At 34.6% G+C, this 22,600-nt stretch overlaps 1 protein-coding gene and 1 pseudogene across 1 annotated transcript; one reads left to right on the top strand and one right to left on the bottom strand.

The window, feature by feature from the left end:
• Positions 1-8,494: 8,494 nt before the first annotated feature.
• Positions 8,495-10,023, bottom strand: LOC133323876 (clusterin-associated protein 1 homolog). Its single transcript, XM_061532774.1, has 3 exons — positions 9,996-10,023; positions 8,671-9,936; positions 8,495-8,604 (listed from the first exon to the last, which is right to left on the bottom strand). The coding sequence occupies exons 1-3, from the start codon at positions 10,015-10,017 to the stop codon at positions 8,495-8,497; spliced, it is 1,398 nt and encodes a 465-aa protein (XP_061388758.1). The 5' UTR covers positions 10,018-10,023.
• Positions 10,024-12,714: 2,691 nt separating this feature from the next.
• LOC133323875 (clusterin-associated protein 1 homolog) lies at positions 12,715-14,247 on the top strand (annotated as a pseudogene).
• The last annotated feature ends 8,353 nt before the right edge of the window (positions 14,248-22,600 follow it).

Here is a 22,600-nt window from a genome sequence, read left to right as displayed (position 1 = left end):
CACAGAGACGGACGAAATGTCTAAATCGATTGTCTGAAATGGATTATATGAAACATGGTATGTGAAACCAATATTTCGATGAGAAACATTTTTGCCCTTCCAAAGTGTATACCCTCATTAGCCATAAGACTGAGGGTATAAATACTAAATTGCTGTCAGTTTCCATTTTCCATTTTCAATAGCAAGCGACATCGAATTTTATTTTGCTCAAGAATAATCCATGTCAAAAATCGATTTTCAATTTTTTATATATACAATTATTTCCAGGTGTTGTGAACGGAATGATAAATTTAAGATACACTTCACCTTTGGTAGTGGGTATAAGGATCTACGTTTCTATGGATGCGCCAAAAATCGTATTATAAAAATTTACGTTTCAGCTACGTAGATTTTAATGTAATATTGGGACAATAAAAACCAGTAAGGAAAGCAGTAAAGTCGGACGGGGCCGACTATATGATACCCTTCACCACTTTGGGTATATTCAACAGATGAATCATAACAGACGTCGAATTTTTGAAGGACCATTAACATGAAAATGGATCCATAAACATGTCATTCTGTAACCTACACTAAAGTTTTCATTTGGTCAGATATAGGGTTGCTTCTTACAATGGGACAAAATTATATAAAGTAATGTAAAGGAAATGTATTATAGTAACTACAGTTCATTGTACCAATTGTGTGGAAATCAGACAAACTTTGGGTCTTTAGTGCACAATTTACACACACTCAGAAGAAAAAATATATAGGAGCTATATCTAAATCTGAACCGATTTTCACGAAACTTAACACACATAATTCTAGACCTTATTCATTACGCAATACCAAATTTCGTGCAAATCGAAATATATATAGGGACTTTGGTGCAACATTTACATTAAATCGGACAAAATTATATATGGGAGCTATATCTACATCTGGGCCGATTTTCAGTAAACTTAACACACATCATTCTAGACGTAATTCATTACGATATGCCAAATTTCGTGCAAATCGAAGGGTATATAGGGACTTTGGCGCACCATTTACATAAAATCGGACGAAACTATATATGGGAGCTATATCTAAATCTGGACCGATTTTCTAAAAACTTGGCAGACATCACTCTAGGCTCAACTCAGTACGTTATGCAGAATTTCGTGCAAATCGAAATATATATAGGGATTTTGGTGCACCATTTACATGAAATCGGACGAAACTATATATGGGAGCTATATCTAAATCTGAACCGATTTTCTCGAAACTTCGTAGACATCATTCTAGACTCAATTCAGTACGTTATGCCCAATTTCGTGCAAATCGAAAGATATATAGCGACTTTGGTGCACCATTTACATGAAATCGGACGAAACTATATATGGGAGCTATATCTAAATCTGGACCGATTTTCACGAAACTTGGCAGACATCATTCTAGACCTAAATGATTAGGCTGTACCAAATTTCGTGCAAATCGAAAGATATATAGCGACTTTGGTGCACCATTTACATGAAATCGGACGAAACTATATATGGGAGCTATATCTAAATCTGGACCGATATTCTCGAAACTTGGCAGACACCACTCGAGGCTTAATTCAGTACGTTATGCCAAATTTCGTGCAAATCGAAAGATATATAGGGACTTTGGGGCACTATTTACATGAAATCGGACGAAACTATATATGGGAGCTATATCTAAATCTTGACCGATTTTCACGAAACTTGGCATACATCATTCTAGACCTAATTCATTATGCTGTACCAAATTTCGTGCAAATCGAAAGATATATAGGGACCGTTTACATTAAATCGGTTAAATATATATATGGGAGCTATATCTAAATCTGAACCGATTTTTCCCAATTTCAATAGGGTTCGTCCTTGGGCCAAACAAATGAGCTGTGCCAAATTTCATCCAATTCGGATCATAAATGCGACCTGTACTTTGCTCACAAAAATACATGGACAGACAGACGGACAGACGGACGGACGGACATGCATAAATCGACTTAGAAAGTGATTCTTTGCATATTCTCAAAAGGAACCATGTGTCTATCTCGTTTCCTTTTGCCTGTTACAAACATATGCACAAAGACATAATACCCTGTACCACAGTGTGGTGAAGGGTATAAATATTCTTCATAAATACAGGTATCACATCTTCAACATGTGGAAGGTCAAAAATATTATTAAGAATCTGAGCTTTTACTGAAAGCTCTGATATGGGAAAATTAAATTTAATGTTTTAAGGTAAGGTATTACTACGAATAATTAAAATATGAAATGTAAAAAAATAATATTTTTAGAAAAATCTACGCATCTATGAGATGTTCGTTGGGGTCATTAATATTAGGTTGGGGAAAAAGATATACATTATATTTCGGCAGATGGCTGCACTGATAGAACAAAGAGAAAATTCGGTACATTTTACAGTTTTTCTTTGACAAAGGCCAAAATGCAAGCCAAGCGGCTAAAATTTTGAATGGTGTTTATGGCTCCGATAATGTAACTTTATACTGTAAATATTAAAAAAAAATATCTTAAAATTTACGCATATTATGTGTTCAGTGGCAAAAATTAATAAATAATTTATATTTATAAATATTTTGAAGATTCCTGCCTCCAAAACGTAGTTGTGAGACCCTGTTTAAAACTTGAGAGCAATGTTCAGCTTTAGAAAATATATTTTGTTTAATAGATTTTTGCCAATTTGCCAACCGATATACGTAATATATGAACATATGAATTCCAAATTAAAAAGAGTTGCGATCATAAAATTCTCAAATGAGACTACCTTCTGTAATTATGTCATGATCTCATTATTAGCTATAGGCAAAGTTCCTTCTATAAATTTTTAATATTTATACCCTACACAACTATGTTGTCAGGGTATTATAGCTTTGTGCAGGCCCAAAAGTTTGTAACGCCGCGAAATATTGGTCCTAGACCCACCTTTAAGTATACCGATCGTCATATGTCGACTAGCTGAGTCGATCTAGACATGTGTGTCCGTCCGTCCGTCTGTCCATTATAATTTGTAAACACGATACATGGACCAATCTTCACGAAATTTTGCATGTAGGATAGGTTCTGGCCAATGAAGACCCCTATTGTTTTTGGGAAAGATAGGTTAATATTTAGGGGATGAAATGGACCAAATACTAAATTTGTCGTTTTTTCTGAGCGCTCCAGACGCCTCAATAATGTCTCGAACATCGTGAAATTTTGCATGGAGAAGGGGATCGGGCCAAAGAATAAGCATGCCTGTTTTGATAAAGATCGGTCAATATTTAGCGGGTCAAATGGACCCGGACTTTTGTGTAAAAAATTACCAAATATGTGGTCCCATGACGGACATAGACCCGAAAAGTTGATAGTATATCCAAGAGTAGGGGTTGGCCTTTAAATTGATACCAATTATATGGTCGTATGTACTCAGATGTGGGAGTTACTCTTCAATATTTACTGGTGCTCACGTTCAGATATATTATTTAGTAACACATTACCACACTAGAGAGCGGAAATATAGCCCCATTTGCTTTGAAATTTTCCACGAGATTCCAGTTGTAGTCAAGGACAACGCCTATAATTTTCGGTGATGATCAAAAAATAATTTTGGGATGAGGTGGACCGAAAAATTTTTTTTTTTTTGTTTTTGACTCGATCTATAGGCCACAAGTATAAGCCGAACATCACAACGCAACTCACGGTGAAGGGAATCTGAACAAGTAATTAGAAGGGCTGTACTGAATAAGCAACCGCAGAAAGTTAGAGTTCCGTTACAGTTGTGTAGGGTATGGTATGGTTGGCGCCGTCCGTCTATACTGCTCCGCTCGCTGGTTTTATTTTGCATTTTTTTATTTTAGCACTTTTAAACATTTTTTTAACAAAATGTAGCATGTTTTATAACCAAAGTTTTGGCAGCACAGATTATATCTAATATATTAATATAAATTCATAATTAATTCGAAAATTCAAATTAAACAATTTGAATGAATTTTTAAAATATGTCATATCCAATTTCCTGGTTACCAGTTACTCCTTTAATGCAATTTATATACCAAATTATATACCTTTAATAAATTAGGAGTTTTTAATTTAATATGGCAGCACCACCCAATTGTCATCTTCATTGTTATTATTATCACATGTTATCAATTTGACGTTTATTGTTCTTTTGTATTTGACAAACTGACATCTGACAGATACCAACAAAAATATAGGAAATTAGAAGAGAATCTACAAAAAAGTTACGGCCTAGCAACTGGTATTTAACTTTGACGACCATAACATAAGAATTATATACCCAATTATTTTTAAAAAATAAATTATATCCAAAAGTAGAATAAGACATTTATGTATACTTGAATTATTATATCTTGCTTTAACCACTAATATCAGTTATATTTGCAGTTTTTATTCATTCATTGTTTAAGGAAAACCTTGAAGAGAAATTCGGTCGTGTTTTGTTTATCGTATTTCTGTTGGTAACAAATGATGTGTTTGTCGAGTTGTATTTATTGCGCATGTTCGAGGACACGTTGTCCTACTGTCAGTAGAATTTCACATTTGACAATGTTGCCACTTGCTTGTGGTTTCATGGAATGTCAGGTTTTAAGTGTTGTAGTTAACAGTGGATGAATTTATATGGCTACTCTCAAAAAAATGTAAATTTTATAAATCTGGGAAGACCATACACCCAAGTCCTATGTATTAAACAATTTTATTAAAAGGGTAAAAAATTAATAATATTTTAAGATTTATTATTTAATTTAATATAAATAATAACCTAATGCCAACTTATCGACGCCTCCGAAGAATGGTATGCTAAGTCTGAAAAGTGGATTTTTCAGCAGAAGCTCTCAAAGTATGGAAGTTTCTTAAATCGTACGTGCCATGCTATGTACATTTTTGCTTATAACTTTGCTTTGGATTGGTCGATGATTACCAAAATTTCAGAGAATATAAATTAAGGCCCGTAGTATCTAAAAACGTAAAGAACTTTAAAACATGCTAAGTAGACTTAGCATATTATGGTTCGGAGGCGTCGTTATGAACCAATACGATTGAAAATATATTTCAAATATTTTTTATCTACCTGAAATGTGTAATATATGGCAATTAGATACGTTGCAACATTCTACTTCTATTTGGGGACAATCGAGAACCAAAAATTATATTATAATTTTGAAATAAACCGTTTTGGTTAATCAAAGCTGTGCTATGCCCGCCATCTACATCTCACAAGGTCCATGAATCGGTATTACAGCAATGAACCACCAAAGCTTTAATAACGCTTTTATATACGCTTTATAACATAAACGGTTTATACAATTTTACAACAAACATTTGTATAAACGTGGATTTTTTTTAATTTCCAACCTCCGTATTAGGCGTGGATTTTTTAAAGAATATTTTTCCCAACCTCCAACATCTATAAGGCGTGAATTTTTTAAAGAATATTTTTCCCAACCTCCATCTTCTACACTGCGTATCATAATTATAGACGCACCTTTAATTCAATTGGTATGTTAGTTGACAAATCAAATGGACCCATTAAGTTATTGTTCACAATAAAACGATCAAAAACACATATTATTCAAAGAAAATAATTAGTTTATTCTTTATGGTTTCGCCGAATTCTGCACTTTCAAAATTGCTGGTGTTCCATAACTATAGACGCACTTTTACAAAATTAGAAAAATTTATTTTTTAAAACTTAAATAAAATAAAATAAAATAAAATAACTATTATAAATAATGGGTAGGGCCTCCCTTATTTTGAATAAGTTCAAAAATTTTATCCATCACACTGTTGTTCAAAATTATACGCATGTCTTCATGGATTGACCGCTATTCATCGAAAATCACTTCTGAGGTAAAATACCGTTTGGTATTGGAGGTTTTCTGCATAGACACGATGAGTCAAGATTCCACACATGTTCTCGATCGGATTCTGGTCGGAAATTTTAATATTTTTCGATTTTAACCATACTTGAGTATGGCGACTTTTATGAACTGGTGCGTTGTCCTGCTAAAAAACGAGTCCTTGATTGTTGTTGCTTTCCCAAAATGGCAATCATTTGTCTTCCAAGACTTGAACGTACTCCATCCGACAAGATGGAAATGTCAAATAAAGCATACCGTGGCTATAAAATGCTCCCAAGGCCATTAAGGAACCGCCACCGAAATATCGTATTAAGAAATATCGATATTTCGCTAACCGCCACCTTGAGAGCATTTTATAGCCTCGGAATGCTTTATTTGGCATTTCCATGTTGTCGGATGAATTCAATGGGGTACGTTCAAGTCTTGGAAGACAAATTATTGCCATTTTTGGAAAGCAGCAACAATCAAGGACTCCTTTTTTAGCAGGACAACGTACCAGTTCATAAAAGTCGCCATACTCAAGTATGGTTAAAATCGAAAAATATTAAAATTTCCGACCAGAATCCGATCGAGAACATGTGTGGAATCTTGACTCATCGTGTCTATGCAGAAAACCTCCAATACCAAACGGTATTTTACCTCCAAGAAGTGATTTTCGATGAATAGCGGTCAATCGATGAAGACTTGCGAATAATTTTGAACAACAGTGTGATGGATAAAATTTTTGAACTCATTCAAAATAAGGGAGGCCCTACCCATTATTTATAAAAGTTATTTTATTTTATTTAAGTTTTAAAAAATAAATTTTTCTAATTTTGTAAAAGTGCGTCTATAGTTATGCAACACCAGCAATTTTGAAAGTGCAGAATTCGGCGAAACCATAGAGAATAAATTAATTATTTTTGTTGAATAATATGTGTTTTTGATCGTTTTATTGTGAACAATAACTTAACATACCAATTGAATTAAGGGTGCGTCTATAGTTATGATACGCAGTGTATAAGGCTTGGATTTTTTAAAGAATATTTTTCCCAACCTCCTACTTCTATAAGGCGTGGATTTTTTAAAGAATATTTTCCCAACCTTCAACTTCTATAAGGCTTGGATTTTTTAAAGAATAATTTTTAACATCATCTCCATCTATAAGGCTTGGATTTTTTAAAGAATATTTTTCACGAAATCTCCATCTATAAGGCGTGGATTTTTTAAAGAATATTTTTCCCAACCTCCAACATCTATAAGGCGTGGATTTTTTAAAGAATATTTTTCCCAACCTCCAACATCTATAAGGCGTGGATTTTTTAAAGAATATTTTTCCCAACCTCCAACATCTATAAGGCGTGGATTTTTTAAAGAATATTTTTCCCAACCTCCAACATCTATAAGGCGTGGATTTTTTAAAGAATATTTTTCCCAACCTCCAACATCTATAAGGCGTGGATTTTTTAAAGAATATTTTTCCCAACCTCCAACATCTATAAGGCGTGGATTTTTTAAAGAATATTTTTCCCAACCTCCAACATCTATAAGGCGTGGATTTTTTAAAGAATATTTTTCCCAACCTCCAACATCTATAAGGCGTGGATTTTTTAAAGAATATTTTTCCCAACCTCCAACATCTATAAGGCGTGGATTTTTTAAAGAATATTTTTCCCAACCTCCAACATCTATAAGGCGTGGATTTTTTAAAGAATATTTTTCCCAACCTCCAACATCTATAAGGCGTGGATTTTTTAAAGAATATTTTTCCCAACCTCCAACATCTATAAGGCGTGGATTTTTTAAAGAATATTTTTCCCAACCTCCAACATCTATAAGGCGTGGATTTTTTAAAGAATATTTTTCCCAACCTCCAACATCTATAAGGCGTGGATTTTTTAAAGAATATTTTTCCCAACCTCCAACATCTATAAGGCGTGGATTTTTTAAAGAATATTTTTCCCAACCTCCAACATCTATAAGGCGTGGATTTTTTAAAGAATATTTTTCCCAACCTCCAACATCTATAAGGCGTGGATTTTTTAAAGAATATTTTTCCCAACCTCCAACATCTATAAGGCGTGGATTTTTTAAAGAATATTTTTCCCAACCTCCAACATCTATAAGGCGTGGATTTTTTAAAGAATATTTTTCCCAACCTCCAACATCTATAAGGCGTGGATTTTTTAAAGAATATTTTTCCCAACCTCCATCTATAAGGCGTGGATTTTTTAAAGAATATTTTTCACACAACCTCCATCTATAAGGCGTGGATTTTTTAAAGAATATTTTTCACACAACCTCCATCTATAAGGCGTGGATTTTTTAAAGAATATTTTTCACACAACCTCCATCTATAAGGCGTGGATTTTTTAAAGAATATTTTTCACACAACCTCCATCTATAAGGCGTGGATTTTTTAAAGAATATTTTTCACACAACCTCCATCTATAAGGCGTGGATTTTTTAAAGAATATTTTTCACACAACCTCCATCTATAAGGCGTGGATTTTTTAAAGAATATTTTTCACACAACCTCCATCTATAAGGCGTGGGTTATCAGATTTATTTTTTATTAAAAAGTTAAATATCTCAAAATATATAATGTATGGTTCTGAAGGCATAAATAGAGTGCCTTAGTTCTTAAAAATCTTCATCACTATGATGTTCCGGTTTGACAGCAGTCTTCGGCCTGACTTGTAGCTCTCCAGTGATTTTCGAAATACTGATACTGTCCATAGAATTCAAATCAACTGTAAATAAAATACAATGACATTAGAGAAAATCTCCATCAATACCCCTCCTTCTCCCCCACTTACAATCATCATCCCCCAAATCATCATTGGTGCCCAAGACTGCACCTCCAGCAGCATTGGTGCTAATACCCAGTAGTTCAGCCATATCAAAATCACTATCCGAACTACCAAATGAACTGTCATTTTCCATATCTTGACTTTCCGATTTGCCGGAATTCATTTCATTTCTGGCAGCAGCGGCAGCATTCATCAAAGCTGTACCCTTACGACCACGTCCTGTGGTGGGACGCATACGTGAGGTGGCTGTGCCTGGCCTTTTATTAGAAGCCGTTGTAGTTTTCCGTTGCAACTCATCGGGAATGTCATTTTCCAACCCCGAATTACCCTCCAAACGTGGTTCATCATCATCCAAATCTTCATCATCATCGGCCAATAGGCCCTCCGGTATGAAGGGCATTGAATTTTCATTTGCCTTTTGCAGCAAAGGTGAGGATATGGGTGAAGACCTCTTTGTGCGAGCTTCAAACTGAGCCCTCAATGCATCACGTATGTGCAACCGTAGAAAATATTGTTGAAAGAGATTCTTCAATTCCTTTTCATATTCCTCAAATTCTTGCATATGAGCAGGACGAATTTTCTGCAAAGCTTCCAAACGTTGTTTGGTCCTCTCCAATTCCGCCTTCTTCCTTTGCAGCTTAGAGTGTAGGGCATTTAGCTCCACACGAGCATTTTCCAATTGGGCTCGATTTGATTGCAGTTTTAGCTGGGCAGAGGCCACAGCATTTTTCAGGGTTCTCTCCACCGAAGCCAATTCCATGGGTCGATTAGCCTGGGCCAAACGTGCCTCTTTATTATTCATTTCCTTTTGCAGCAGCTCATAGAGTACAGCTCCCCTTTGGGTTAAATCTGAGGAGAGTTCTCGAGCTCGACGTAAATCTTCAATTTTATCACCAATATCTACTTGATTTAGGCTACGATAATTATCTTCTTCTTCCTCGCCATCCTCTGTGGATGCGGGTGCAATTAGTAGACGGGTGATTTTTTGCAATTCTCCTGCTGTCACCGCTGATGCAGCATACAATTTACGTGGATTCAATTTGATGGCTGATTTGGTTACGAAAAATTCTGTGGCGGAACGTATTAGCAGAACTCTATCATCCTGAGTGGTAACACCACCGGGTAGTACAGCTCCTGGTTCCAAAAGGCCAGCTAGCCATTGCAGAACGTCAGCCACCACATAGAAGGAGGCCAAGCAACCAAAGCTGGAGGAAAGGGCTTGCAAGGGAAATGTCTGAGGATAGCCCAACAATTTTAAATGTTCAGCCAGATCTAGAGGAATTTTTTTTTAAATTCTATTATATTTTAAAATTCGATTCTAATTTTCTTACCCCGAACCTCCTTAAAGGACATTTTTCGATTTTTTCCAATATTTCGTTTCTTCCTCCAAATGACCACGTATCTCAAAAACTTTCCTTTAAATGGGACCTTGTTCGTTCAATTGACCAGTTATTCGTTGTACACCATTCGCTACCACTCTTGTTCGTGGTGGCTTTTGTTCCGGTTGCCAGGCAACTAGCGTTGTCCTGAGCACCGCAGTGTAATCGCTATTGAGGGGTTGTTGGTGGCTGATCAACTGGTGGCATTCTGGCTGTTCGACAAGTGTTTCCTGTAAAAATATGCCGAATTGCTTATTGGGGTTGGGTAAATTTTGTTACTGAAAGCCTAACTGTAGTAAGGGGTTTGGTTGCCGTTCGTTACCAGACATGTTTGAGCTGTAAAGCGGCTTCATACGAAATTTGTTTATAAAGCCACTTGTAAATAATCCGGTATTATAAGGAACACGTGGAGGACTTTAAAGGAACACGTGGAGGACTTTAAAGGAACACGTGGAGAGATTTATATGATAGCTCTAACAACCGTTAAAAATCCACGAGATGTAGGGCAAATGAGGATTGAAAAACTCTATTGAAAAATCCAAGCCTTATAGATTGATGTTCGTTAAAAAGGGCACGAAAAATAATTCTTTACAAACCATCGCCTTTTGTAATCCCTGAAAAAATAATTCTATTAAAATGCACGTTTTTGGTAGTCCTTCAAATTTGATTTTTGTACAAGTCAATGTCTTTGGTAGACCATGAAACAAACAATTATTTGAAAATACACGCCTATTAATAATTAATTTCTTACAAATCCACGCCTTGGATAGACCCTTAAAAATATGTCTTTAAAAATCCACGCCTTGGATAGACCCTTAAAAATATGTCTTTAAAAATCCACGCCTTGGATAGACCCTTAAAAATATGTCTTTAAAAATCCACGCCTTGGATAGACCCTTAAAAATATGTCTTTAAAAATCCACGCCTTGGATAGACCCTTAAAAATATGTCTTTAAAAATCCACGCCTTGGATAGACCCTTAAAAATATGTCTTTAAAAATCCACGCCTTGGATAGACCCTTAAAAATATGTCTTTAAAAATCCACGCCATGGATAGACCCTGAAAAATATGTCTTTAAAAATCCACGCCATGGATAGACCCTGAAAAATATGTCTTTAAAAATCCACGCCATGGATAGACCCTGAAAAATATGTCTTTAAAAATCCACGCCTTGGATAGACCCTTAAAAATATGTCTTTAAAAATCCACGCCTTGGATAGACCCTTAAAAATATGTCTTTAAAAATCCACGCCTTGGATAGACCCTTAAAAATATGTCTTTAAAAATCCACGCCTTGGATAGACCCTTAAAAATATGTCTTTAAAAATCCACGCCTTGGATAGACCCTTAAAAATATGTCTTTAAAAATCCACGCCTTGGATAGACCCTTAAAAATATGTCTTTAAAAATCCACGCCTTGGATAGACCCTTAAAAATATGTCTTTAAAAATCCACGCCTTGGATAGACCCTTACAAAATATGTCTTTAAAAATCCACGCCTTGGATAGACCCTGAAAAATATGTCTTTAAAAATCCACGCTTTGGATAGACCCTGATAAAGTATTTCTTTAAAAATCCACGCCTTGGTTGGACCCTTGAAATTAGCCTCACATTCCGCATTCCAAAAATAGTTTGCAAACTATTTTGAGTTTAATTAAATATTCTAAAATTTATTTTAAAACAATTATTTCATTACCAATCCAATTGTTGTTGTATTTGCATTTTGAATTAAGATTAAAATGCTGAGATGTCGTTCGTGTCTGACCGGTCACAAGTGTTTGGAATTTATTCATATCAAATGGCGAAGCTGCTGACTCGTTCATTATCCATAGGGTCTAACAAAGGCGTGGATTTTTAAAGAAGTATTTTTTGTGCAAGGGGTCTAACAAAGGCTCTACAATTTAATTAGGGTCTAAAAAGGCGTGGATTTTTAATTTTTAGAAGTATTTTTTCAGGGTCTAACAAAGGCGTGGATTTTTAAAGAAGTATTTTTTCAGGGTCTAACAAAGGCGTGGATTTTTAAAGAAGTATTTTTTCAGGGTCTAACAAAGGCGTGGATTTTTAAAGAAGTATTTTTTCAGGGTCTAACAAAGGCGTGGATTTTTAAAGAAGTATTTTTTCAGGGTCTAACAAAGGCGTGGATTTTTAAAGAAGTATTTTTTCAGGGTCTAACAAAGGCGTGGATTTTTAAAGAAGTATTTTTTCAGGGTCTAACAAAGGCGTGGATTTTTAAAGAAGTATTTTTTCAGGGTCTAACAAAGGCGTGGATTTTTAAAGAAGTATTTTTTCAGGGTCTAACAAAGGCGTGGATTTTTAAAGAAGTATTTTTTCAGGGTCTAACAAAGGCGTGGATTTTTAAAGAAGTATTTTTTCAGGGTCTAACAAAGGCGTGGATTTTTAAAGAAGTATTTTTTCAGGGTCTAACAAAGGCGTGGATTTTTAAAGAAGTATTTTTTCGTGGATTTTTAAAGAAGTATTTTTTCAGGGTCTAACAAAGGCGTGGATTTTTAAAGAAGTATTTTTTCAGGGTCTAACAAAGGCGTGGATTTTTAAAGAAGTATTTTTTCAGGGTCTAACAAAGGCGTGGATTTTTAAAGAAGTATTTTTTCAGGGTCTAACAAAGGCGTGGATTTTTAAAGAAGTATTTTTTCAGGGTCTAACAAAGCTGCGATGACCGCAGGAGAATTGTAAAAAATCACCCATCTACTAATTGCACCCGCATCCACGGAGGATGGTGAGGAAGAAGGAGATAATTATCGTAACCTCAATCAAGTGGATATTGGTGATAAAATTGAGGATTTACGTCGAGCTCGAGAACTCTCCTCAGATCTGACCCAAAGGGGAGCTATTCTGTATGAACTGCTCCACGGAGGATGGTGAGGAAGAAGGAGATAATTATCGTAGCCTAAATCAAGTGGATATTGGTGATAAAATTGAGGATTTACGTCGAGCTCGAGAGCTCTCCTCATATTTAACCCAAAGAGGAGCTGTTCTCTATGAACTGCTGCAAAAGGAAATAAATAATAAAGAGGCACGTTTTAACCCAGGCCCATAGGCCCATGGAACTGGCTGCAGTGGAGAGAACCCTGAACATGCAGTGGCCTCTGCCCAGCTAAAACTGCAATAAAATCGAGTACAATTGGAAAATGTTGGTGTGGAGCTAAATTCCCTACACTCTAAGCTGCAAAGGAAGAAGGCGGAATTGGAGAGGACCAAACAACGTCTGGAAGCTTTGCAGAAAATTCGTCTAGCTCACATGAAGAATTTTAGGAATATGGAAAGGAACTGAAAAATCTCTTCCAACAATATTTTCTACGACTGAACATACTTAATGCACTGCGGGCTCAGTATAAGGCTCGCACGAAGAGATCCTCTCCCATATCCTCGCCTCTTCTGTAAAAGTCAAATAAAAATTCAATGCCTTTCACACCGGAGGGCCTATTGGCCGATGATGATGATGAACCACGTTTGGAGGGTAATTCAGGGTTGGAAAATGACATTCCCGATGAGGTGCAACGAAAAACCACAACGGCTTCAAATAAACGACCCGGTACTGCCACCTCACGTATGCGTCCCACCACTGGACGTGGTCGTAAGGGTACCGCTTTGATGAATGCTGCCGCTGCTGCCAGAAATGAAATTAATTCCGGTAAATCGGAAAGTCAAGATATGGAAAATGACAGTTCATTTGGTAGTTCTGATAGTGATTTTGATATGGCTGAACTACTGGGTATTTGCACAAATGCTGCGGGAGGTGCTGTCTTGGGAAACAATAATGATTTGGGTGATGATGATTGTAAGTCAGGGTTAGCCAACAATACATATGCAAACTGATATGATTGTGTTGGACACACGCATAGATCCATTGGGAGAGTAATATTCGCTCTCTCGGTACAGATCGTCTATGTTAAAGCATTGCAAAGCATACGACATGTTCGATGTCGAGAATAATGTTGAGTTCGAACACAGAACTGTGATTGTGTTGGTACTCTCCCAAAGCGCCCACGGGCGCCTGTTTGGTGAACAGTGTTCTAAGTTATGGGGGAGGGGTATTGAGGAGGATTTTTTTAATGTTTTTGTATTTTATTTTCAGTTGATTTGAATTCGATGGACAGTATTAGCATTTCGAAAATCACTGGGGAGCTACAAGTCAGGCCGAAGACTGCTGTCAAGCCGGAACATCACAGCGATGAAGATTTTTAAGAAATAAGAACCACAAATTATATATTTTGAATATTAATTAACAATAAATTACAAAAATTACGTAGTGAAAGTTCCTAAGGAAATACCCATGCCTTGTAGATGGAGGTTGGAAAAATATTCTTTAAAAAATCCACGCTTTAGAGATGGAGGTTGTGTGAAAAATATTCTTTAAAAAATCCACGCTTTAGAGATGGAGGTTGTGTGAAAAATATTCTTTAAAAAATCCACGCCTTATAGATGGATATTGTGTGAAAAATATTCTTTAAAAAATCCACGCTTTAGAGATGGAGGTTGTGTGAAAAATATTCTTTAAAAAATCCACGCCTTATAGATGGAGGTTGTGTGAAAAATATTCTTTAAAAAATCCACCCCTTAATAATGGAGGTTGTGTGAAAAAAAATCCAGGTCTTATAGATGGAGGTTGGAAAAAATATTCTTTAAAAAATTCATTCCTTATAGATGGAGGTTGTGTGAAAAATATTCTTTAAAAAATCCACGCCTTATAGATGGAGGTTGTGTGAAAAATATTCTTTAAAAAATCCACGCCTTATAGATGACCACCTGTAGGGTAGCAATTTCCACAATAAATTATGAAATATTTTTGCACTTTTCATTCCATTGAACTTTCAATGATGTAGAAACTACAATTTATTTTAATGCATTCATCGATGATAGTTTCAAAATTAATGAATTGCATTCATTTGTTAACCCGTTGGGAGGTCTCTCCTCTAAAATTTATATTTTATATATTTCTGCGAATCCATTCAGCTTCTAGCGATTGGCACATAATGGGTTAATGTTTATTACAATTTAAGATTTTTATTATATAAAAGAATTTGTTACTACATCAAATTCTGTTGCAAAAGACATTCATCATTATCCAACCTCAAATGTCATGCAACTCATACCCATTTCAACAGAACCCTCACAACCCTATGGATCGACCCGTTATATCGATGTCATCAGCGTAGGCGAGAAACATGTGTTGTTTGGTGTACATGGTGCCATTTTTGTTCACATTTGCGTCGCGTATGACCTTTTCCAGCAGCATGTTACAAAGATCACACGATAAACTGTCACCTTGTCTGAATCCTCGTTCGGTATTGAAGGGCTCCGATAGGTCCCTTCCGACTTTAACTGCTGACCTTGTGCCACTTAAAGTTATCCTGCATAGCCGTATTAATTTTGCAGGAATGCCGAACGCAGATATGGCTTTAAACACCTCTGAATTTGGCTTTAAACACCTCTGAATTTGGCACATATCGTCTTGTCTCCTATTTCTTGTGCACGGGACACAAGATTCTGAAGTTCCAATCATTGGACATGCATTCCTCTAGCCAAATTGTACTAACCTGCTGGTGCATGCTCTTGACCTGCATATGACCACCAGTCTTGAATAGTTCGGCTGGTAATTCGTCGGATGCTGCAGCTTTATTGTTCTTGAGCCGATTAATTGCTTTTATTACCTCATCTTGGCTAGGTGGTATACACTCTATACCATCATCTCTTATTGGTTCTGAGGTATCTTTTTCATCGCAACTATTTGATAACAGAAGCTTTTCAAAATGCTCCTTCCAGATCCTCAACACGCTGTCTGTATCTGTCACCAGGTTTTCTTCTTCATCTCTACAGGTGGATGTGCCTGCACCAAAACCTTCGGTTTGGTGTTTTTCTCGTTGGTAACATTTCCGGACTTCATTCTGACTCCTGTACATCTCGATTTGCTCACGCTCACGTTTTTCTTGTTCTTTCTAATTTTTTTTCTGAAAACACGTTTCTCCTCTCTTTTTTTTCTCCCGATAATTATTCATCGCATTACGTGTAGCTACTGTCGGCAGGGTTGCCCTATAAGCTGTGTTTTTCACATCAGAAGCATTACGACACTCCTGATCGTACCATGGGTTTTGCTTAGGCTGCAGTATGTAGGGAGTGGGCAATTATTTGACATTGTGCTTCTATACTATTATCGGGACAAGAAGTGCTTTCGTCAACCAGGTGGGTAAGTTGAGCGGATTAGGCCTCGGCTATCTGTTGTGTTTGCAGCTTTTCGACGTCGAGTTTCCGTGTTGTGTTAGATGGCATCTTTGCTGCAACAAAAAGACGAGTGCGAATCTTGGCTGATACAAGGTAGTGGTCCGAATCGATATTCGCTCTTCGGATCGATCGAACGTCTAATACACTGGATGAATGCCTTCCGTCTATCACAACATGATCAATTTGATTTCTTTTTGCTTGATCAGGAGAAATCCAGGTGGCCTTGTGTATATCGAGATGCTTGAATCTGGTGCTGCTAACTACCATGTTTTTTGCTGCCTCGAAGTCAATCAACCTCATGCCGTTGTCGGATGCTTCTCCATGAAGGCTGACGGTGCAGCTAAAGATATTTTCCTGTCCGATTTTTGCATTAAAATCTTCTAGCAGAATTTTAATGTCATGACCAGGGAAGTCAATTAACCTCATGACGTTGTCGGATGTTCCTTCATGAAGGCTGTATTTTCCGACGGTGGGGCCAAACATATTTTCCCTTCCGATTTTTGCATTAAAATCTCCTAGCAGAATTTTAATGTCATGGCCAGGGCAACGGTCATATGCTGTTTCTAGGCGCTCGTAAAATATGTCTTTGGTCTGCTCATCTTTGTCTCCGGTCGAAGCATGGCGGCAAATGAGACTGATGTAGAAGAACTTCGCTTTTATGCGGATTATAGCAATTCGCCCATCTACCGGAGTGAATCTGGAGACGAGGTCTTTTATTCTCCTGTTGACCATAAATCCGCAACCAAATTCATTTCTCGTTTCATGGCAGCTATAATACAGTGCGTAATCGTCTGATTTACTTACGCCTGTCCTTTCCATTGCATTTCCTGTAAGACAATAGTATCGGCTTTGTTTTTCTTGAGTACATCGGCCAAAGCGAGAACTGCGTCTGTTCTTTACAACGTGCGCACATTCCAAGTGCAGATTCGCAGATCGTGGTTCCTTATACGTTTGCGGGGGTTGTCAACATTAGGGGAGTTTGATTTTCATTGCTTTTTCGTAATAGGAGGGGTTTTCCGAGTGTGGTTAAATAACTCGACGCCTCAACCCTTTTTTATAGTTCTAATGGGTGAACACGCAGCACATATTAGCTCACTATTTCAACGGGTGATGAAAATAGCCACCCCCTGGTGACACCGCGGGGAGTTCAGTGTCCACAATTGAGATGAAAGTGGAACCAAGATAAGCCTCGACTTCGCCATGTTAAAGCCAATCAGAGCCGTTGCTTGGTATCTATCACCCCCTACGTCACTAAAAAAATATTTCTTAAAAAAATCCACGTCTTTGTTGGTCGTTGAAAAAAAAAATCATTAAAAATCCAGGCCTTTGCGAAAATATTTTTTTGTTTAACAAAAACTCTTCTAAGTTTGTATTTGTGATTTTATTTATTTAAATTGGGCAAATGTTTTCTGTTTTTGTTTTGAATTTTCGGATTGAATGAAATTAAGCTGAAACAAACTTTTTTTGGCTTCTTTGTGGCTAATTTAAATATTCAAAAAGTAAATTGCAGACATCTTGGAAATAAATTTAAAAGTTTATCGAACTTTTTTTCGGATTTAACACTTTTCTTTGTGGCTTTATTGGTCCTTGATTGTGTGGCCTTGAAAGGGGTTGTATTAAAAACAAACTTTTTAATATTTATTTGAAAAAAAAGTTAAGTTTAAATGTCTGGTGACGACATGGTCCACTGTATTGAACACAAACCTTTTAGAGTCTTTTTTTTTATTATTATATTAATTATGTTTATGTTTTTATGTTTTTATGACTTAATTATGTTTTTTTAACAAGTTATTTATTAAATTTTTAAATTACAAAACCCCTAACAAATAATCCTTAAACATTACCTTAAGCATCTTCTTCGTGTTTCCTTTAATCAGGTGTTCTTCGGTGTTCATTAACATTCCCAAAATTCCTACACGTCGGCTTTTATTTAGCCCTTAACTAGAAATGATGGATGTTAAGGCTTTTTGGGTTCAGTAAAGAAATGAATATTTAACTCAATCCAGTCCTTCCTGCTAAAAAGCGTACAGAAAGAGGTTTGAGAATGTTTGTGTTTTAATTTTTGTAGACCCTAATCATTCCTTCCTTTCGTCCTTCTGTGGACATTCGCCGCTCTTCTTTTTCAGCTAATTTTCATTTTTAATTGTTCCCTTCTTTAAATTATTCTCAGACTACTTTCTTTGAAATCATTTTCAAAACTTCGATTAACTGCTGCTTAGTGGTGGCATCATAATTTTAAGGAATTTGTTCCCGCATTTTCAATGCTAATGTAATTCAGTTAATTTCGTATTAGAGGCACCCCCCATAAAATATTAATCGTTTGTAAATATTGGGCAATGGTTGACCGCCATTTGTGCGGAATATTTGCATTAATTTGTAAAGTTAATAAACAGTTTCAAGTATTTTTGGGTTGAGAATTTTTGAATTAGTCAATCGATGGACAAATTTGAGATTGAAAATTAATTATGCTTAAAATGCTTACGACTTAAATATCTAAAAAAGGAATATTTTTGTCAGGACCAATAAAGGCTTTGAATTATAAAATAAATATTTTGTTAGGGGATCAGCTAAGGGTATGTGGGTTTCAAGCATCTACCAAAGATCAAGATTAAAAAAAGTTTTCCACGATCTACTAAAGGTGTGGATTTTTAAAGAAATATTTTTTTAGAGGACCACTACAAGGCATGGATTTTTAAAGAAATATTGTTTAGAAAACCCAAACAAAGGCGTGGATTTTTAAAGAAATATTTTTTAGGGGACCACTACAAGGCGTGGATTTTTAAAGAAATATTTTTTAGAGGACCACTACAAGGCGTGGATTTTTAAAGAAATATTTTTTTAGAGGACCTCTACAAGGCGTGGATTTTTAAAGAAATATTTTTTTAGAGGACCACTACAAGGCGTGGATTTTTAAAGAAATATTTCTTAGAGAACCCAAAGCGTGGATTTTTAAAGAAATATTTCTTAGAGAACCCAAGGCGTGGATTTTTAAAGAAATATTTTTTAGAGGCGTGGATTTTTAAAGAAATATTTTTTAGAGGCGTGGATTTTTAAAGAAATATTTTTTAGAGGCGTGGATTTTTAAAGAAATATTTTTTAGAGGCGTGGATTTTTAAAGAAATATTTTTTAGAGGCGTGGATTTTTAAAGAAATATTTTTTAGAGGCGTGGATTTTTAAAGAAATATTTTTTAGAGGCGTGGATTTTTAAAGAAATATTTTTTAGAGGCGTGGATTTTTAAAGAAATATTTTTTAGAGGCGTGGATTTTTAAAGAAATATTTTTTAGAGGCGTGGATTTTTAAAGAAATATTTTTTAGAGGCGTGGATTTTTAAAGAAATATTTTTTAGAGGCGTGGATTTTTAAAGAAATATTTTTTAGAGGCGTGGATTTTTAAAGAAATATTTTTTAGAGGCGTGGATTTTTAAAGAAATATTTTTTAGAGGCGTGGATTTTTAAAGAAATATTTTTTAGAGGCGTGGATTTTTAAAGAAATATTTTTTAGAGGCGTGGATTTTTAAAGAAATATTTTTTAGAGGCGTGGATTTTTAAAGAAATATTTTTTAGAGGCGTGGATTTTTAAAGAAATATTTTTTAGAGGCGTGGATTTTTAAAGAAATATTTTTTAGAGGCGTGGATTTTTAAAGAAATATTTTTTAGAGGCGTGGATTTTTAAAGAAATATTTTTTAGAGGCGTGGATTTTTAAAGAAATATTTTTTAGAGGCGTGGATTTTTAAAGAAATATTTTTTAGAGGCGTGGATTTTTAAAAAAATATTTTTTAGAGGCGTGGATTTTTAAAGAAATATTTTTTAGAGGCGTGGATTTTTAAAGAAATATTTTTTAGAGGCGTGGATTTTTAAAGAAATATTTTTTAGAGGCGTGGATTTTTAAAGAAATATTTTTTAGAGGCGTGGATTTTTAAAGAAATATTTTTTAGAGGCGTGGATTTTTAAAGAAATATTTTTTAGAGGCGTGGATTTTTAAAGAAATATTTTTTAGAGGCGTGGATTTTTAAAGAAATATTTTTTAGAGGCGTGGATTTTTAAAGAAATATTTTTTAGAGGCGTGGATTTTTAAAGAAATATTTTTTAGAGGCGTTGATTTTTAAAGAAATATTTTTTAGAGGCGTGGATTTTTAAAGAAATATTTTTTAGAGGCGTGGATTTTTAAAGAAATATTTTTTAGAGGCGTGGATTTTTAAAGAAATATTTTTTAGAGGCGTGGATTTTTAAAGAAATATTTTTTAGAGGCGTGGATTTTTAAATAAATAATTTTTAGAGGCGTGGATTTTTAAAGAAATATTTTTTAGAGGCGTGGATTTTTAAAGAAATATTTTTTAGAGGCGTGGATTTTTAAAGAAATATTTTTTAGAGGCGTGGATTTTTAAAGAAATATTTTTTAGAGGCGTGGATTTTTAAAGAAATATTTTTTAGAGGCGTGGATTTTTAAAGAAATATTTTTTAGAGGCGTGGATTTTTAAAGAAATATTTTTTAGAGGCGTGGATTTTTAAAGAAATATTTTTTAGAGGCGTGGATTTTTAAAGAAATATTTTTTAGAGGCGTGGATTTTTAAAGAAATATTTTTTCAGAGGCGTGGATTTTTAAATAAAATTTCATAGGACAACAACATCACCCAAGGCGTGGATTTTTTAAAGAAATATTTTTTAGAGGATCATTCACCCAAGGCGTGGATTTTTTAAAGAAATATTTTTTAGAGGATCATTCACCCAAGGCGTGGATTTTTTAAAGAAATATTTTTTAGGCGTGGATTTTTAAAAAATATTTTTTCAAGGCGTGGATTTTTAAAGAAATATTTTTTAGAGGCGTGGATTTTTTCAAGGCGTGGATTTTTAAAGAAATATTTTTTAGAGGCGTGGATTTTTAAAGAAATATTTTTTAGAGGCGTGGATTTTTAAAGAAATATTTTTTAGAGGCGTGGATTTTTAAAGAAATATTTTTTAGAGGCGTGGATTTTTAAAGAAATATTTTTTAGAGGCGTGGATTTTTAAAGAAATATTTTTTAGAGGCGTGGATTTTTAAAGAAATATTTTTTAGAGGCGTGGATTTTTAAAGAAATATTTTTTATAGGCCTGGATTTTTAAAGTAATATTTTTTAGAGGCGTGGATTTTTAAAAAATATTTTTTAGAGGCGTGGATTTTTAAAGAAATATTTTTTAGAGGCGTGGATTTTTAAAGAAATATTTTTTAGAGGCGTGGATTTTTAAAGAAATATTTTTTAGAGGCGTGGATTTTTAAAGAAATATTTTTTAGAGGCGTGGATTTTTAAAGAAATATTTTTTAGAGGCGTGGATTTTTAAAGAAATATTTTTTAGAGGCGTGGATTTTTAAAGAAATATTTTTTAGAGGCGTGGATTTTTAAAGAAATATTTTTTAGAGGCGTGGATTTTTAAAGAAATATTTTTTAGAGGCGTGGATTTTTAAAGAAATATTTTTTAGAGGCGTGGATTTTTAAAGAAATATTTTTTAGAGGCGTGGATTTTTAAAGAAATATTTTTTAGAGGCGTGGATTTTTAAAGAAATATTTTTTAGAGGCGTGGATTTTTAAAGAAATATTTTTTAGAGGCGTGGATTTTTAAAGAAATATTTTTTAGAGGCGTGGATTTTTAAAGAAATATTTTTTAGAGGCGTGGATTTTTAAAGAAATATTTTTTAGAGGCGTGGATTTTTAAAGAAATATTTTTTAGAGGCGTGGATTTTTAAAGAAATATTTTTTAGAGGCGTGGATTTTTAAAGAAATATTTTTTAGAGGCGTGGATTTTTAAAGAAATATTTTTTAGAGGCGTGGATTTTTAAAGAAATATTTTTTAGAGGCGTGGATTTTTAAAGAAATATTTTTTAGAGGCGTGGATTTTTAAAGAAATATTTTTTAGAGGCGTGGATTTTTAAAGAAATATTTTTTAGAGGCGTGGATTTTTAAAGAAATATTTTTTAGAGGCGTGGATTTTTAAAGAAATATTTTTTAGAGGCGTGGATTTTTAAAGAAATATTTTTTAGAGGCGTGGATTTTTAAAGAAATATTTTTTAGAGGCGTGGATTTTTAAAGAAATATTTTTTAGAGGCGTGGATTTTTAAAGAAATATTTTTTTAGAGGACCAAAGAACTATTCTTCAAAAACTTGCACTGCTTTTAAATCTCTAATTTCAAAGATTTGCATTTCACCATATTTAAATATGAAGGCTCCTTACATTTTTATTCAGGAATGCCACTTTGCTTCAGACGTCACAAAAATGTAGAAACGGTAAAAAGAAGACCACGACAATAGAGGTGACAAACGCATTTATTACCATCACCGTCACCA

The sequence above is a fragment of the Musca vetustissima genome, unplaced genomic scaffold (assembly GCF_032173495.1).
Source record: "Musca vetustissima isolate MV318-11 ecotype Yass unplaced genomic scaffold, APGP_CSIRO_Mvet_v1 utg17682, whole genome shotgun sequence".
Classification (NCBI taxonomy): Eukaryota; Metazoa; Arthropoda; class Insecta; order Diptera; family Muscidae; genus Musca; species Musca vetustissima.
The sequence above is the reverse complement of the archived record's forward strand: the minus strand, read 5'-3'. Positions and strand labels throughout refer to the sequence as shown.